General features: G+C 49.2%; 1 protein-coding gene across 3 annotated transcripts in view; it reads left to right on the top strand.

The window, feature by feature from the left end:
* LOC142301281 (ADP-ribosylation factor-like protein 3) overlaps nt 1–18941 on the top strand; it is a 107100-nt gene that overhangs the window by 27025 nt on the left and 61134 nt on the right. For all 3 annotated transcript variants that reach the window (XM_075342310.1, XM_075342308.1, XM_075342309.1), the window contains exons 2-3: nt 2411–2563; nt 9364–9480. In XM_075342310.1, the coding sequence (XP_075198425.1) occupies nt 2411–2563; nt 9364–9480 (270 nt within the window). The remainder of the gene's footprint in view (nt 1–2410; nt 2564–9363; nt 9481–18941) is intronic.

Below are 18941 nucleotides of genomic sequence, written 5' to 3'. Positions count from 1 at the left end.
GTATAATGGCGTCATTGCGTCTGCTGTGCTCTCAGATGCAGTGCTCAATAAAGGAGGAGCTCACGGCTTCCTATTTCATCATTGTTTTTTACTTGTATCTCATGCAGAGGGTGCAGATACCAGTAAATGCTGAGGGGGTGACACAAGGTGCAGTACGCAGCCCTTTTGCATGTCCCGGTCTGTGGGCTGCATTGGAATAACCAAAGGGCTTCATGTGGCTGAAATGTGCTAAACAGGATAGTAAGTCATCACCAGACACAACTTCTGTGTCGCCCACCTTCAGCGGTCGCCTCAGGGATATCACTCCACCTTCGGAGACGCCACAGGGTCTCCACTTGGTTATTTCTGGCAACATATATGTTGGAATTATATATATAGGAGTCGTGATGCCACTCACGGTTTGCGGTCAGGGTTATGGTTGACCGCCACTGCAGGTTTAACAAGCGTCTGGGGCTGATGGAGTCTGCAGTCAGATGGTGTGGCCTCCCGTGAGTGAGGCTGGCTCCAGGGGCTCAGGTGTGTAGTACCACAGGTCCTAGAATAACTCAGTCTCTGTCCAGAAAGTCTTTCAACTTGTTTTTACTCACTTTTAGATGGTTTGTGAGGTACCCGGGCGATGCTGAGATTAAACCAGGTGAAACCAGGTATCCTTTTGGCCGGTCTAAGGTTAACCGTTAACTCGCCTTCCTAGCACTTCTTGTTTCGGACAACGGTATAAGGTACAAGCAAGGATTTAGAATTAAAATATAACTTTTAATATCATTAGTCTAAAACACAATATAATAAAGTGCGGTGCAGTGCAAGAAAATTATATACATAGAAAGATCTCACCCAGTTCTTTTCTTGATGAGATCAGATACCACTGGAAAACCACTAGGTCCCACTGGCCACTAGCATACACATGTGCACCACGAACGGGCACTGTGGTTATACACATTTGTACCACGACTGTACTTTGTGTAGTATCGTCCTGCCATTGCAGGCTTTACTCTAAGTTCTCCCCTGATGAACTCTCTTTCTGTGGAGAGAGGGAAACGCGTTGGGAGGGTGTATTCGTCAGTAGGGCGAGTATTCCTGACTTGGGTGCTGCCCTTGTAAGGGCAGAAGCATTATTTTGCAGGGGCACGACAGGGGTAGGGAAATTGTATTTTGGTTGCTCTCCCTCCCCCCCCCCTTCTTTGGTCCGGATTGACCTGCTTCCGCCTTGGATTTTCCAGTGGTATCTGATCTCATCAAGAAAAGAACTGGGTGAGATCTTTCTATGTATATAATTTTCTTGCACTGCACCGCACTTTATTATATTGTGTTTTAGACTAATGATATTAAAAGTTATATTTTAATTCTAAATCCTTGCTTGTACCTTATACTCTGATTGGGATTTGGGCTGTACTGCTTTGCCATTGCGGCAGGACTGCTTTCTACTTGTTTCGGACAACCCCTAACTTGAAGTATCGTGGTATTCATCCAGGGAAGTCGCCTTTTCTCCCTTTTCTGGCCCGTTTGCCGGCAGCGTGTACCAAGTGAGATGGCTCCAGGCTCGATCCCTCTTATGGGCCCCATCGTTGCTGCTGAGGCTCAGATTCTGTTTTGGTTGGTGAGGAACCTCTAGTCCCTGCACCTACAGGATTTAGCAGACCACTAAATGGATGTCCACTCTAGGGACCTGTTCCCTGTGCGTGCCTAGTTACCAGGAGTCCCCGTACTCGACCAGCTGACTCCTTCAGCGTCTTTCTGACTGACTTGCTGGCAACCAATCTCCCCCGCTAACAGCTACTTCACGTGCAGGGTCTGACTCTTGTGTGTGCGACTGCTTCATCTAGCAACCACCGCTCACTGCCCTCAGCCTGGCTTGCTCCTCCTTCTTTCCTGACAGCCACTGCAACCTTAGCTCCCAGCCCCTCACTACACCCTTTGCCGAGATGTGGAGGCAAGCCCCCTCTTGGGTCTGCCCAAGGGTCCCTTCTCAGGGTGTTGGAGACCTGGTTGCTATGTGTCTGTGTGTACACACCCTATTCCAGCCTTTAGGATTACCTGGAAGTACTGCCCCAGCATGGGTGCAGTACTCACTGGTGCCTGACCAGGTCAGGGGCGCCACACTTCCCTTTAGTCTATGTGGCAGCCATAAATTAAATATCTGAACTGTTTCCAGAGAAGATGAACAGCAAAAGCAACATTGCCATTCCTATTATCACATAAAACAGATTATCAGTTTCTAAAAAAAGAAAAATGTTTCAGAATCATTATAAAAAATATTTAAGCAATACGTGTCCCTTAAGGTCGTATTCACATACAGAGCTGGAAAACAAATCTAAAACAGAGGCAAAAGGGCAATACAAATACATTAAAACTTGAGTTAGAAGCTCACCGTTATTTCTATTCCAACCATTTCATCTTTGTTCTACGTTTTTAGAGTTTATTGTCCCTTGCAGAAGAATTAAGAAAAGTAGAAAATCTGGATGACAATGTGATTAAAATAATATTACTAGGATTGGACAATGCTGGCAAGACAACCATTTTGACGCGGCTTGCTTTGGAGGAAGTCAGCAATATAACTCCAACACAGGTATGTTCATGGCATTATTTAAAATAAAAATTGCATTGGTGGCTTATGGTTAGAATATACCACGAATGTCCATTTTGTGTGCGTTCCTATAACACCTGGTGAATGTTAGGGAAATCTGTGGGCAGGATAGAAGAGCTTAAAGCTTTATCAATATATGTCCAGAATAACAATCATTTCACTAAAAAAATCTCATTTACAGTGTTGGTGATCCAACGTTAACATCGGGCACTAGAAACATAAGACCTAAACAATATGTTTTATAGATGTATATTACAGATGGCCATTGCTAAAATGACCAGGACTTGGACTGAATCCTTAAGAAGCAATGATCAGTAGTAACCACAGCACATAAGTGATTAGAGACTTCCTCTGTCACCGCATTAGCACGATCATGAGCTGCTGCTGGTTTGAATGGCAGTCAGAAGCCTATAAGAAACCCCCAAATCTATCATGTGAGTGAGTATATAAGAATCTGCCAGAGAAGGACACAGCAATACACTCCAGAATTCAGAACTATTGCAATGTGTTATGTTTGTAATCAAATACATGGCCATAAACTTTAGTGGGACTAAAAAAAATGTAAAATGTAAAAAAAAGTTTCAGAATGAAAATAAAAAAATTCAAATAAGTAACATTTAAAAAAAAAAGTTTACCTCTGCACATAACAACCGAAAAGTGAACAGGAATGTCTGACATCTGTGAGGCTCTACAAAGCTTTGAGAAATCAACCAAGCGACAATGATACCATCCACCTTCTGTGTCTACTCAATTGTGAACTGCTCACAATTAAAGAAGCTTTTCATGTGGACTAGATGGAGGGAGTACACAGGGTGATATTTCCCAGCCCAGGATCCTTTCATCTTGTCAGAGCGGATTGGGTGATAATGAGGAGGAGGAGGAGATGGAGAGTTGTCCTCTTTGTGGATACAGGGTAGTCTTAAGGTACCGTCACACATAACGAGATCGCTAGCGAGGTCGCTGCTGAGTCACGGTTTCTGTGACGCAGTAGCGATCCCGTTAGCAATCTCGTTATGTGTGACACCTACCAGCGATCAGGCCCCTGTGAGATCGCTAATCATTGCAAAATGGTCCAGGCCATTTTCTTCAAAGGCGATGTCCTGCTGGGCAGGACACATCGCTGTGTTTGACACTGTGTGACAGGGTCACAATGACTGCTGAGATCGTTATACAGGTCGCTACTGCGACCTGTATCATTCCTGCATCGTTGGTAAGGCCTGACTGTGTGACATCTCACCAGCGACCTCCCAGCGACTTACCAGCGATCCCTATCGGGTTGCATCGTTTTTGGGATCGCTGGTAAGTCATTGTGTGTGACTGGGCCTATATACCCATGGCTGACCTTGTGTCCCACAGCCTTTCACCTGACGCTCACGTTATACGCATTTTAGCCAACACAGATTACTGGATGTTCAGATGCTAACCTTTCTCTATCTATGCTACAAGGAGAATTTTCCATTTCAACCTTCTGGCAATACCAGAATAACCTAATCGAACAATTAGTACATAAATTCCAATCGGACAATGCTGGCGACAGAAGTCCTAGTTCTTTGGGCAACTAAGGAGGAGAGACAAGGAAGATAAATACCAGGTCCAACAGAGGCAGGGGAACACTATCACAGGTCTGGAACAGTCTGATTAGACCCTCCCGGCGCCCTGGCCCTGATACACGGGGTAGTCTGTAAAGGAGGGAAAAGTTTATGAAGATGGTGAGGAAGTACTTAGCCAACGTACCAGCATCCTCTTAGATTTTCCTGTGCTGTACAACTATTGGGTATCCAAGCTGTACACATGGCATGAACTGTACCTCTACACCAGGGGTGGGGAACCTTTTAACTGCTGGGGGACATTTGGAATTTTCTGCCAACCTTCGGGGGCCACACAAAATTATCACCTTGTAAACTACCCTGTTATGTTTGGTCAAACAATTAATTAACTCACCTCTACACCCCTACTGTTGTGGCTGGAGCTGCTTCACTTTGGTGCAGCTGTGATGTTACATGATATTGATCTTGTTGCTTCTCACAACTGCTTTTCCATAATGCTTTGCCAGGTCTGGAGAGGCTGGGGCATACACATCACAGGAGAGTATATAATCAAAAAATCCCTAATATAGGTGTCATCTATAGACAAAATTTCAAAAAGACCCACCCTATGGTAGCAAGGGCAAGGAGCAGCTCATAGGGGTCAAAACACCGCAAAATCTCAATATATATATATACATATATATATATATATATTAAAATATGTATTTTTTATTTCGATTTTTTTTATTTTTTTTTTAAACGAACAATTGGAATAAAATATTTCTCTTAGTGCATGTGCCCACGCTGCGTAAAATGTGCGGAATTTGCTGCGGATTTTTCACGGAAATTCCGCGGATTTTTCAACAATCTGCAGCACAGCAACTCCCCAGCCATTTCTATGGCATTTGGGAACTGCTGTGCCCACGCTGCGTTTTTTTCCGCAGCGGAAATAATGCGGATTTCCCTGCGGAAAAATCAGCAGCATGGGAATTATTCCTGCGGACTTCTCCGCAGGGTCCCATATACTTACCTGCCTTGATAGAAGACAACGATGTCACTTTCTCCGTCTGGTGCACAGGAGCGCGGTCGATCCTGGTGCAGGAAGGAAGAGATGGGCGGGGCCTGCACGAACTCCGGTCATGTGACAGCCGGAGCTAGTGCAGGCCTGCCCACCTTCTCCAGCACAGGGCACCAGATGCTGACAGAGGGACCCGGCCGCCAGAAAGCGAGGTGCTGCGTGATGGAGGTAAGTATGAACTCCCCGATCACTCTAGCACTTGTTCTGCATTGAGGATGCAGTGCTGAAGCCATGGTACTGTATCCTCAATACAGAATGCCCGCACCATATCCGCAGGACATTCTGCAATACATCCGCTGCATGGAAACAGACAGAAGTTGTGCTGCGGATTTCTGGGAGCACCTGCGGAATGTCCTGTGGATATAACCGCAGGACACTGTCCCCATGGGCACATAGCCTTAGACTCTGTGCCCACGTGTCCGTATTTCATGCAGTTACGCTGCGTTCTGCACCACAGCGTAACTACATGTGTCCTGCATCCCCAGCACAATCTATGAAGATTGTGCATAATCCATGCGCCCGTTGCGTTTTAGAACGCAGTGATTTGTATGCTGACAAATTGCTGCGTTCTAAAAAGCAACATGTCACTTATTCCGTGCGCTTTGGATGCAGGTCCCGCTCTGTCTACGGTGGGGGCTGCATCCAGAGCGCATGAAATCGGCTTTTCACTGCATTCATTTCGCAGTGTTTCTGCAGCGATTTGAAGCGCACATGTGCTGTTAAAATCGCTGCAGAAATTTCTGCAGGGACACAACGCAACGTGGGCACATAGCCTTACACAACTTTATAGACATAGGAATAATTACATGTGAGTAAGACAGGGTTTCTCACAGGAGGGGGAAACAGGAATAGATGATAAATAAAGGACTATTGGGAGGGAAATAGTTCAGCACTAAACATGTTTTTGTATAAAAACTTGCTATGATGAATAAATACTGTAGCTATAAACAGTTATAAAGTGTCTGCTGCAATAAATAGATACAAATAAATATTAACCTATCTCATAAAGTGGTAGTGGCAAAGTGCAAAAAAGCAAGTAGGGTATACAGTATATGGCAGCTGAAAAACCTGTTTGTAATCAAATAGCATAAATAAATAATATGTTGTAGAAAGTGCTGATAGCAATAAATTTCCAGGTTAATATGTGAATAATGATTGCGGATGCCAGATATTCAAAGGAATGATAAACAAGAGAGGAGCACACTGCACACACATCACAGGAGGGGCTGGGGCATGCATATCACAGGAGAGGCTGGGGCATGCACATCACAGGAGAGGCTAGGGCATACACATCACAGGAGAGGCTGGGGCATACACATCACAGGAGAGACTGGGGCATACACATCACAGGAGAGACGGGTATACCCCTCACAGGAGAGGCTGGGGCAAATACATCACAGGAAAATCTGGGACATGTATATTGCAGGAGAAGCTGGGATCTGTACATCACAGGAGAGGCTGGGACACAGACATCACACCAGATGCTGAAGCATATACATCACAGGAGTTGCATATACATGACAGGAGGGGCTGAGGGCATATACATCCCAGGAGGGACGTATACATCACAGGAGATGCTGGTCATATAAATCACCGGAGAGGCTGGGGCACAGACATCACTGGGGGGCACGGACATCACTGGTGGCGGCACAGGCATCACTGGTGGTGGCACGGACATCACTGGCGGGGGCACAGAGAGCAGAAAAAAGTTTTTCAGCTTACCAGGATGTATGGTCCCCGGAAAAATTGGCGGTGCACGGATCCTCCAGCATAGCCCAATCTGGAACCAACAATGAGTAAATAAAGGGAGGAAGGTGGCAGGGGAAAATAGAATCCAGCACCAAAAATAGTTTTATATAAAAATCAAAAATTTATTGAGGCATATAAGTTAAAAATATGAAAACCGCAAAGGGGGGGAGAAAGGGGCATCATAGTATCCTTACGCGTTTCGGACAGGAGGTTAAAAACATATCCTTATTCATAGGTAAATAATAGGTTTACCTATGTACAAGGACATGTTTTTAACCTCTTGTCCAAAATGCGTAAGGATACTATGATACCCCTCCTCCCCCCCCCTTTGCGGTTTTCATATTTTTAACTTATATGCCTCAATAAATTTTTTATTTTTATTTAAAACTATTTTTGGTGCTGGATACCATTTTCCCCTGCCCCCTTCCTCCCTTTATTTACTCATATTTGGGGGCACAAAGAGCACTAGATGATGGCACAGACAGCCCTAGGTGACAAAACTAGGGGGGCACAGACAGGACTGGGGGAGCATAGACATCACCAGGAGGGCATGGACAACACTGGGGGGAGCACGGACAACAGTGGCGAGTATGGAGCACTGGGGGGTACACAGTACTGGGGGTGGCACATAGCACTGCGTGGCACAGAGCAGTGGGGCGCATGGACAGCATAAGGGGGTCACGGACAGGACTGGGAAACACGGACAGCACTGACCTTGGCATGGACAGCATGAAGTGTTGCTAACAGCACTGGGGGGCATGGACAGTACTGGGGGAGCATAGACATTACCAGGGGGACACAGGCAGCACTAGGAATGCATAGACAGCAGTGGAGGTTACACAGCTCTGAGATGGTACATTGTACTAGGGGGTACAGAGCACTGGGGGGCAGCAATGGGTTTCAGACTCACAGTATGGTGGGGAGTCACACATCACAGGCCCGAAAGGCATATATAGCAGGGAGGCCGGTAGAACTGCTGCTCCTCTTCTTCTGTGACAGCTGCACACACATCACACCAGACTCTAAGCGCATCTTGCGCTGCTTACCCTGCCCACAAGGTAAACCCTGAGCACGCTAGCACAGGTTAGCGTGAGTGCGCACACAAGGTGCATGCACGCCCTCACATTATGCAGTGGGATTTAAAGGGCCAGCAGCCGACAAAAGCCCAGCTGCTGCCCGAGCACTGCGGTCCTCGGGAATGTGCCTGCGGGCTGCAGAAAAAGTAATTGCGGGCCACAAACTGCCCACGATCCGGAGGTTCCCCACCCCTGCTTTACACCTTGAAGGTGTTGGCTTGGAGGTATTGGCTTGCATTGTCGCTAGTATTTTGTCAGAGCGGGTTTTTAGTGCCACCAGAGGCATAACAACTGATCAACTGAAAATGCTAACAGGATGACTGTTTTCAAAATGAGCACACACATGCAGAAAATTCCCAGGGCCCTAGTTGAGTTGAGCATGACACCTGACTGCCAGGATACCCAATCGAGAATTGAGCTTCTCGAGCACTCGATGCTCGATCGAGTACTGAGCAGTGCCGGGCACACTCAACAATCCCTATTACAGTATGTATCTTTGAAAGGAACCTGTTACCTTGAAAATGTAGTCCAATCTCTAGGCACCATATTATAGTGCAGGGAGAACGAAGCAGATTGACATAAAGTTTTATATGAAAAGATTCAATATAACCCATGCTTCAGTGGTTTAAACCTCTGCTCTTTTGAGGAATTTTATTCCAGTGGGCGGTTCTATCCGTGACTGACAGCCATCTCTCTTCTATCTCTGTATGCACAATTATACATAGAATGCTGTCTATCCCTGATAGGAGCACCCATTAAAATCTCAGAAAGAACAGAAGCTTAAATGATAAACTCAAGTTATACTGAATAATTTCTCCTAAAATATATCAGTTTTTTCAGCTTTCCCTGCTTTGTAACATGGTGCCTGTAAATTGTACTGCATTTTCATGATGACAGGTACCGTTTAAATAGGACAAAACTTAACATAGAAAATGAGCACATACCCTGTTGTAAAAAATAAGTAAGCCATCCCACCGTGGTAAGGTGTAGCACAATCGGGACAGTCTGTAATCTAAAATTTAAACTTCACCTTGCATCAAACAACATCAGTGTAAATGGGGGCAGAGAAGGACAAGGATCCGACTGTACGAACACCCTGCCACGGGAAGCTACATAAATGAAATATCCAACTCAAGGAAAGGAGGACCAAGCCCCTGCATAAAAAAAGACAAGGAAAAAGCAAAAATACGAGACTTTAAGTAAGGAAAAGTATAACAAAAAAAGTTATCCACTTGTGTTGTACTTTAAATTGCTGCAAAAACATTAATAATGTGTGAAGATACCCTAAGTATACTGAATGAAAATAGTACTGTCATGTTTTTGACCCATATTTTTTTCTTTCTTTGTTGAAAGGGCTTTAATATAAAAAGTGTCCAGTCTCAAAGTTTGAAGTTGTCAGTCTGGGACATTGGAGGTCAAAGAACAATTCGTACCCACTGGAAGAAATACCTAGGAAGCACAGACTTACTGGTGAGATGTAGATGAAACAGAATGAGGCTAGGTGCTATGACAGTTCGATATAAATCTACAGCACTGGGGCAGGTATTTCTAGCAGATGTAAAATGCAGCCTCAAAATACTCCATGACATGATGGGATCTCACACATGCACATTAGCACTTCATCCCTGAGGTGGAACATCCGTTCTTTCTGTATGATCGCATGAAAATCATGTTAGGGAATTCTCCTGAGGGGACCGATCTCTTCATTAATGATGGGTAAAGAAAGAATCATGCTGAGGCCATTATACTTGATTTAGTGAATGTTCCTGAAACTAATGCTGCTTTAAGGCTGCTTTCACACTACGTTTTTTTAGCATGCGTCATGAACGTTTTTTTGCTGCAAAAGCGGATCCTGTTTTTGCAGAGAAAAACGTATGCAAACGCATGTGTTATTTTGCAGGATCCTGTCACTTGAAGTTTATGGGCGGGCATTGGAGTCATGTGATCGGGAGTGAGGGGAACTGAACGTGAGACTGGGAGCCGGCATCTGACAGCTGCGGAGGCTCGTAACCAAGGTAAACATCGGGTAACTTGCTTGGATACCCGATATTTACCTTGGTTATGAGCGTCTGCAGCTGCTAGGAGCTGGGCTCCCTGCACACGTAACCAAGGTAAACATCGGGTAACTTGCTTAGATACCTGATATTTACCTTGGTTACGAGCGACTGCAGCTACTAGGAGCCGGGCTTCCTGCACACGTAACCAAGGTAAACATTGGGTATCCAAGCAAGTTACCCGATGTTTATCTTGGTTACGAGCCTTCACAGCTCTCAGGCAGGGGAGAGTGGAGGGGGGGAGAGAAGGAGGGGGAGAGAGAGACTGATCACGGCTGGCTGGTTTCTGGGCATGCTCAGTAGAGCAAGCAGGAACCTGTCTATCAGCATGCCAGCGTTCACATGCGTTTGCGTGCAGTATGGTCAGGATCCAGCAATTTGCAGTATTTGGACGCAGCTCAAAAGCGCTACAAGTAGCATTTTTGAAAAAAGTTAAAAAACTGCAAGTCGCTGGATCCTCACTATAACGCACGCAAACGCAGGTGAACGCATGTTGACACGAATCCATTGCAAATGCATTGAAATGAAAACTCATTTGCACTGGATCCGTTTTTGCATTAAAAAAACGTTCAGGATGCATGTTAAAAAAACGTAGTGTGAAAGCAGCCTAAGACAGGAAACTAATTGGAGAACAGGTGTTCCCAGGAACACTCTCTTTCAACTCTTGGGCAATCTACATGGGCCAGCAATCACCCCCACCAACAAGTAAAATGCTTGTCCATCGGATGTGGACTGAACAATATTATTAGCGATTGTTCTGTAAGCATTGAAGTGTTGTCTGTATGTCTAAACCGGCCATTAAAAGACTGGCAATTAGCTTGTATGGAGCCAATCATCAGTCATTTAACAGCTGAAGTCAATACGTGTAAACCCAGCATCAGATGTTAGACCTGGGTTACCAGCAATGTATCACGTACTAGACGGCTTTCAGTAGTTTGGTTCAAATTGCTTTTATTTGCTGCAGATCTACCATTTCTTTGAATTCTTTGAATACTAAGCTCTATATAACCCACCCACACCACTGATTGGCAGCTTTTTTTGTTAGAATGCTGCCAATCAGTGGAGGCGTTGCTGTTCTTTAGGGCTCATGACTATGAAGGACCACCTGGCAGCAGGTTTATTAGTCTTCCAGTGATAATTTCCTTGTGATAAAACAATGATTTGATAAAAAAATACACTAAGCATCTCAGTAAGTGACAAATCGCTGGATTCCGGACCTTTGCCATACTGTCTCGGAGTATGTACAGATGGAAGAGGGGCTCCTAGGCTGATCCTAAGACTAGGGTGCCTGCGCTGTCCCTTATCTCGAAGGTAGGCTCTATGGTAGCTAGATTCGAGCCCCCATCGTGACCCTGTCTCTTGTCCGAGCCCTGATACCACTCCCCCCACCCTGGGAACAGGCCAGAAGCCCAGTAACCAAAGCCCCACAAATAGGCACAGACAAGGGTAAACGAAAACTAGCACACACTGCACTTAAACACGAAGGAGGGACAGTATGTGAACTGGGAAATAAAGCAAAAAGGGGTAGGAAATAAAAGCACAACTGGAGGACTCACACACCACCCAAAACCGCAACTTGTTACATAGCCGGCTTTACCTATGTGCGAGTGGTGCGGTCGCACAGGGCGCCAGCAGGCCGACGGTAGAGGGGGCGCCCAGGGAGCAGCTGTTTACTTTCACTTTGCCGCTCCTAATGCACAGGCTCCAGCAGGAGCGCCCTCCCCTCTGCACTGTCGGCTCCCTGCACATCCACCAGCAGGGGGCGCCCTCCCCTCTCCCCTCCGCTCTGCACTGTCGGCTCCCTGCACATCCTCCAGCAGGGGGCGCCCTCCCCTCCGCTCTGCACTGTCGGCTCCCTGCACATCCTCCAGCAGGGGGCGCCCTCCCCTCCGCTCTGCACTCTCGGCTCCCTGCACATCCTCCAGCAGGGGGCGCCCTCCCCTCCGCTCTGCACCGTCGGCTCCCTGCACATCCTCCAGCAGGGGGCGCCCTCCCCTCCGCTCTGCACTGTCGGCTCCCTGCACATCCTCCAGCAGGGGGCGCCCTCCCCTCCGCTCTGCACTGTCGGCTCCCTGCACATCCTCCAGCAGGGGGCGCCCTCCCCTCCGCTCTGCACTGTCGGCTCCCTGCACATCCTCCAGCAGGGGGCGCCCTCCCCTCCGCTCTGCACTGTCGGCTCCCTGCACATCCTCCAGCAGGAGGCGCCCTCCCCTCCGCTCTGCACTGTCGGCTCCCTGCACATCCTCCAGCAGGGGGCGCCCTCCCCTCCGCTCTGCACTGTCGGCTCCCTGCACATCCTCCAGCAGGGGGCGCCCTCCCCTCCGCTCTGCACTGTCGGCTCCCTGCACATCCTCCAGCAGGGGGCGCCCTCCCCTCCGCTCTGCACTCTCGGCTCCCTGCACATCCTCCAGCAGGGGGCGCCCTCCCCTCCGCTCTGCACTGTCGGCTCCCTGCACATCCTCCAGCAGGGGGCGCCCTCCCCTCCACTCTGCACTGTCGGCTCCCTGCACATCCTCCAGCAGGGGGCGCCCTCCCCTCCACTCTGCACTGTCGGCTCCCTGCACATCCTCCAGCAGGGGGCGCCCTCCCCTCCACTCTGCACTGTTGGCTCCCTGCACATCCTCCAGCAGGGGGCGCCCTCCCCTCCGCTCTGCACTGTTGGCTCCCTGCACATCCTCCAGCAGGGGGCGCCCTCCCCTCCGCTCTGCACTGTTGGCTCCCTGCACATTCTCCAGCAGGGGGCGCCCTCCTCTCTCCCCTCCGCTCTGCACTGTCGGCTCCCTGCACAGCCTTCAGCAGGGGGCTCCCTCCCCTCTCCCCTCTGCACTGTCGGCTCCCTGCACAGCCTCCAGCAGGGAGCGCCCTCCCCTCTCCCTTCCGCTCTGCACTGTCGGCTCCCTGCACAGCCTCCAGCAGGGGGCGCCCTCCCCTCTCCCCTCCACTCTGCACTGTCAGCTCCCTGCACAGTCTCCAGCAGGGGGCGCCCTCCCCTCTCCCCTCCCCTCTGCACTGTCAGCTCCCTGCACAGCCTCCAGCAGGGGCGCCCTCCCCTCTCCCCTCCCCTCTGCATTGTTGGCTCCCTGCACAGCCTCCAGCAGGGTGCGCCCTCCCCTCTCCCCTCCGCTCTGCACTGTCGGCTCCCTGCACATCCTCCAGCAGGGGGCGCCCTCCCCTCCGCTCTGCACTGTTGGCTCCCTGCACAGCCTCCAGCAGGGGGCGCCCTCCCCTCTCCCCTCCGCTCTGTACTGTCGGCTCCCTGCACAGCCTTCAGCAGGGGGCGCCCTCCCCTCTCCCCTCCGCTCTGCACTGTCGGCTCCCTGCACAGCCTCCAGCAGGGGGCGCCCTCCCCTCTGCTCTGCACTGTCGGCTCCCTGCACAGCCTCCAGCAGGGGGCGCCCTCCCCTCTCCTCTGCACTGTCGGCTCCCTGCACAGCCTCCAGCAGGGGCGCCCTCCCCTCTCCCCTCCCCTCTGCACTGTCGGCTCCCTGCACAGCCTCCAGCAGGGTGCGCCCTCCCCTCTCCCCTCCGCTCTGCACTGTCGGCTCCCTGCACATCCTCCAGCAGGGGGCGCCCTCCCCTCCACTCTGCACTGTTGGCTCCCTGCACAGCCTCCAGCAGGGGGCGCCCTCCCCTCTCCCCTCCGCTCTGCACTGTCGGCTCCCTGCACAGCCTTCAGCAGGGGGCGCCCTCCCCTCTCCCCTCCGCTCTGCACTGTCGGCTCCCTGCACAGCCTCCAGCAGGGGGCGCCCTCCCCTCTCCCCTCCGCTCTGCACTGTCTGCTCCCTGCACAGCCTCCAGCAAGGGGCACCCTCCCCTCTCCCCTCCGCTCTGCACTGTCTGCTCCCTGCACAGCCTCCAGCATGGGGCGCCCTCCCCTCCACTCTGCACTGTCGGCTCCCTGCACAGCCTCCAGCAGCGGGCCTCCCTGCACAGCCTCCAGCAGGGGGTGCCCTCCTGTGACGTGATGCCAGTTGGCAGTGCAGCTGTGGCCAGAGTGGGTGCAGAGCATGTGTAGGGGGTAATAGATACATACTGTATATATATATTTACTAGCTGTGTTCCTGTGTGTCTCTGTGTCAGTCTGTGTGTCTCTATGTGTCTCTGTCTCTATATCAGTCTCTCTGTGTGTCTCTGTCTCTGTGTGTCTCTGTCTCTATATCAATGTCTCTGTGTCTCTGTCTCTGTGTGTCTGTCTCTTTATCAGTCTCTGTGTGTCTCTGTCTCTGTGTGTCTCTGTCTGTGTGTGACACTTTGTGTCTCTGTGTGTGTGTCTGTGTCTCTGTGTTTGTCTCTATCGACATTATATTATCTGACACATTACCTGTCTTATACTAACAATGTCCTTTGTTGCCTATAGCAACCAATTACAGCTCATATTAATGACCTGTAGCTCCATTGATTTTAATGTAAGCAGGTTTTTCAGCAAATAGCTTGAAAGTGCAGGGTTAAATTTTCCCCTCAAAACATCAAGACATAGTCCATGACGTTCCCTGAATCACATGAGTCGTCTGTGCAAAATCTTGTGATTGTAAATGTGACGGTGCGGATTCCTTTAACGGACAGAAACACACACACACACACTCAGCTTTATATATTAGACTATCTGTAGTTCCCGGGCATTGCCTTTCTCTCTCCCAGTCTCTGTCTGTGTGTCGCTGTCTGTCTGCCTCTTTCCTTGTCTGTCTGTGTCTTTATCTCTATCTGACTATTTCTCTCTCTGTCTGTATTTGTATCAGTCTATCGGTCTCCAACTCTGTGTCTGTCTCTCTCTATCTCTGTGTCTGTATTTCTCTTTCCCCGTCTGTCTCTTTTCCATCTGTCTTGGTCTGTCTCTTTCCAGGTCTGTCTCTTTCCAGGTCTGTCTCTTTCCAGGTCTGTCTCTTTCCCCGTCTGTCTCTTTCCCCGTCTGTCTCTTTCCCCGTCTGTCTCTTTCCCCGTCTGTCTCTTTCCCCGTCTGTCTCTTTCCCCGTCTGTCTCTTTCCCCGTCTGTCTCTTTCCCCGTCTGTCTCTTTCCCCGTCTAACCACTGACAGTTGCTATTAATAATTTATAGCTCCCACCTCCATTCAGTTTAATGGCGGCAGGATTTTAGAGACTAAAGGGGGCTTTACACGCTGCGACATCACTAATGCGAACTTGTTGGGGTCACGGAATTGGTGACGCACATCCGGCCGCATTAGCGATGTTGCTGCATGCAAAATCGCTCATCGGTGACATGGGGGTCCATTCTCGATTATCGTTACTGCAGCAGTAACGATGTAGTTCGTCGCTCCTGCGGCAGCACACATCGCTATGTGTGACGCCGCAGGAACGAGGAAGCTCTCCTTACCTGCCTCCCGGCCGCTATGAGGAAGGAAGGAGGTGGGCGGGATGTTACGTCCCGCTCATCTCCGCCCCTCCGCTGCTATTGGGCGGCCGCTCAGTGATGTCGCTGTGACGCCGCACGGACCGCCCCCTTAGAAAGGAGGCGGTTCGCCGGTCACAGCGACGTCGCCGGGCAGGTAAGTATGTGTGATGGGTCTGGGCAATGTTGTGCGGCATGGGCAGCGATTTGCCCGTGTCGCGCAACAGATGGGGGCGGGTACCCACACTAGCGATATCGGGACCGATATCTCAGTGTGTAAAGTAGCCTTAACTGTAAAGCGCGGGGGTTACATTTTTCTGTCTAAACATAGTCTACGACGCTCCCTGGGTCACATGAGGCGTCTGTGCAAAATTTCGTGATTGTAAATGCGACGGTGCGGATTCCTTTAGCAGACATACACACACACACACACACAAATACACTCAGCTTTATATATTAGATTATACACCCTACATATGTCCTATACCTGTCACGTATAGTGTGAAATGTACTGTAGTTCTGAATATTGACCTGCCATATCCTATAGGTGAGAAAAAAAAGGAGCCAGCACGATCTGAAATTGGCATGCATCATATAAAAAGTGAAAATTCACAGATTTATTCCAACTGTACTATAATAAAAAAATGAGATTTTTAGCAAATAATTGATCAATTTTTTGAGCCACCCCTGCCAACGTCACGGCAAATCTCAATAGGGGGGTCCTACTCTATATTCTGTATTTCATGTGCCATGCGGCCTCCTAGATAAAGTTAAAAGCAGAACCATAATGGAGCACACATACCTGTAACCTGTATATAGCCGCTCCCATGTTGCAAAAAAGGCAATTGTGGATAGAGACCAGCCCAGGTCCCAGCATGTGGAGCAAGCTCTACACATACCAGGACTATATCACAACTGATCCTCCCAGTGCCAAACAGCAACCATTGATAAAGGCGGACCAGATCCAAGTATGGTGCTTAATTAGCATTGCCTGTGGAAAGGGGTGAGGTAACTGAGTCTGAACAGCTACCAACAGGAGGAATATATTGCAAACCAAAATCAGGCGTGCATGGTATATTGATGGTCAGTCACCAGAATTGTAGCATAACTACGGTCAAAACAGAGAAAAAAAGGAGCCAGCACTTTTTTCATTATAGTACAGTTGGAATAAATCTGGGAATTTTCACTTTTTATATGATGCATTCCAATTTCAGATCGTGCTGGCTCCCCTCTCTCATATCCTATAGGTGTGTAATATGTGCTGTGTTAGGATTTCACTTGCCGATTCAAGTAGTTGTCATCTGATCGCTCACTTGTGATTTGCAGTGTGTGGTCATCTGCCGAATGACGTCTTCTCCTGCTTCTCTCAAATTGAAAATTATAACAATGAGAGAAGCAGGAGGAGACGTCATTCTGCAGATGACCCCCAGTCTTCAAATCACTGGTGAGCGATCACATGACCACTCAAATTGGCAAATTAAATCCTAACAGTGTATATTACACATTTTTGGGGTTCGACCAGTCAATGTGCAGAATGTCAGACACAGTGGAGATACCGGTCAGTCCAAGGCAGCAGAGCAGGGAGAAGCCATTGGGCACCGGCCTCCCGGGCTCCTCATCCTGACTGCATCGTTATCGGCCAGAGATAAAATGTGTTTTATCTGAAATGTGGAAGCATCAGGGTAAAATATACACAACTGCAATAATGTAGCCGGTGTCTGATTCCTTCCACCCGGGGGTCGTGCAGGAGAAATCAGCTGTCAGATTCTTGCAAAATAACAATGGAGTCTCATATGTTACATGGTGTCACTGCCGTCTGCACATCACATGGAATGGTTCACACGGGGCATCTTTTTTTTTTTTACCACAAATATGCAGCGTTTTTGTCCCAAGAATGCACCAAAAATACACCGCGGCAAAAACTCATGAAAAAAACGCAATGTGTTTTTGACTTGTTTTTACCACGTTTTGCCTAATGCGGTTTTTAAGTCTAATCTATTGACTGGATGGGCTCAAAAACGAAAACGCAAAAAGAATTGACATGCTGCATCTTCAAAAATGCAGCCAAGATGCAGCCAATAAAAGATGTGTGTAACCCCCATTACCTTCAGGTCGCCTCTGGGTCTTCAGGGGCTTCACGTGCTGGGGATCTTCTGGCCGCCGGTAGGTCAGGTTAACTTCTATGGGAATCGTGACGCCACTCTCGGTATTTGCGGTCAGGGGAGTGACCGCCACTGCAGTTTAGGGAATGCCTGGGGCTGATGGTAGATGCAGTCAGTTGTTGTGGCCTCCCGAGAGTGAGGCTGGCCCCAGGGCCCAGTGTAAGTGTGTAGTACCACAGGTCGCAGAGGAACTCACACACAAATGGTGATGTCTTTCAGGGTTTTACTCATTTTCAGATGGTAGCTGTGAGTCAACCCGGGCGATGCTATGATGAACCAGGTGGAACCAGGTATCCCTTCGGCTGATGTAGGGGTGACTGCTGACTCACCTTCCTAGCCCTTCTTGTTTTGAGGTGACCCCGACTTGGAGTCCTTCGGGATCACCCAGGGAAGTCGCTTCTGCCGTTCTCCCTTTTCTGACCCGTTTGCTGACAGCGTGGACCAAGGATAAGATGGCTCCAGGCTCGATCCTCCTTATGGACCCCCTCGTTGCTGTTGATACTGCGGGTTTGTGTGGTTTGGTGAGGTACATGCAGCACCCTCACCAGTAGGTTTAGCAGGCCGAGTAGATGGGTTCCTGCTCTGGGGACCTGTTTCCCCGTGCGGGCTTGGTCTACCGGTACTCCCCTTACTTAGCCACCTCTTGCTACTGCCCTAGGTGGTTTTCAGGCGGCACCACTGGGTAGCCTCTCTCCCCCGCCAGTAGCCACTACAGGTGCAGGGTCTGACAGGGTCCTTGTGGCTTGTATGATTTGTAATAGTGAGATCACAGATGTCCATGCAAGTGAAGGATGGTACGGACATTTGGCCATGGTGGCTCTGCACTCCTTCACCAGAGAGAGTCAGTGTGTGTATGACTTTGGGTGGGGTGTGTGACACTTAGTGTTTTCTTCGGGTTGGTGTCAAACACTCCTCAGCCAGTCCCCATTGTAGACGCAGTAGACTAACATGTGACACCAGAGTATTCTTGGCAAACCAAAACTTGAACAGTTTATTGTTTCCACTGTACCATTGGGGTACTCTCTCTTGACCTATCCCTGCTATCTTGGAACTAGTCCTCAAGTACCTGTGTCTCCAATCCCCCACTCTTCCTCTCACAGCTGTCCAATTCTGGGCCGCGATGGCTGTCTAGTCATGCAACTTCCCTGAGCCCACTCGAGTGAGCAGTAGGCTCTTGACCTTTAAGAGGTTACCTCAGGGTTCCCTGACTGGCTCCTGACAACGTGCCTTGTCTTTACTCTTCCAACCGTTCTGCAGAACTTCCTCTCACCAGGCCTGTCTCTCTAACCAACCCACTGGCCATCAGTCCCTCCCCCCCTATCTTATCTAACATCTAGTGGTTGAGTTGCTCCTGCCCAACCGCTAGGCAGTA

The sequence above is a fragment of the Anomaloglossus baeobatrachus genome, chromosome 4, assembly GCF_048569485.1.
Source record: "Anomaloglossus baeobatrachus isolate aAnoBae1 chromosome 4, aAnoBae1.hap1, whole genome shotgun sequence".
In the NCBI taxonomy this organism is placed as follows: domain Eukaryota; kingdom Metazoa; phylum Chordata; class Amphibia; order Anura; family Aromobatidae; genus Anomaloglossus; species Anomaloglossus baeobatrachus.
Note: the sequence above shows the minus strand (reverse complement) of the source record. Positions and strands in the feature narration are given on the sequence as shown.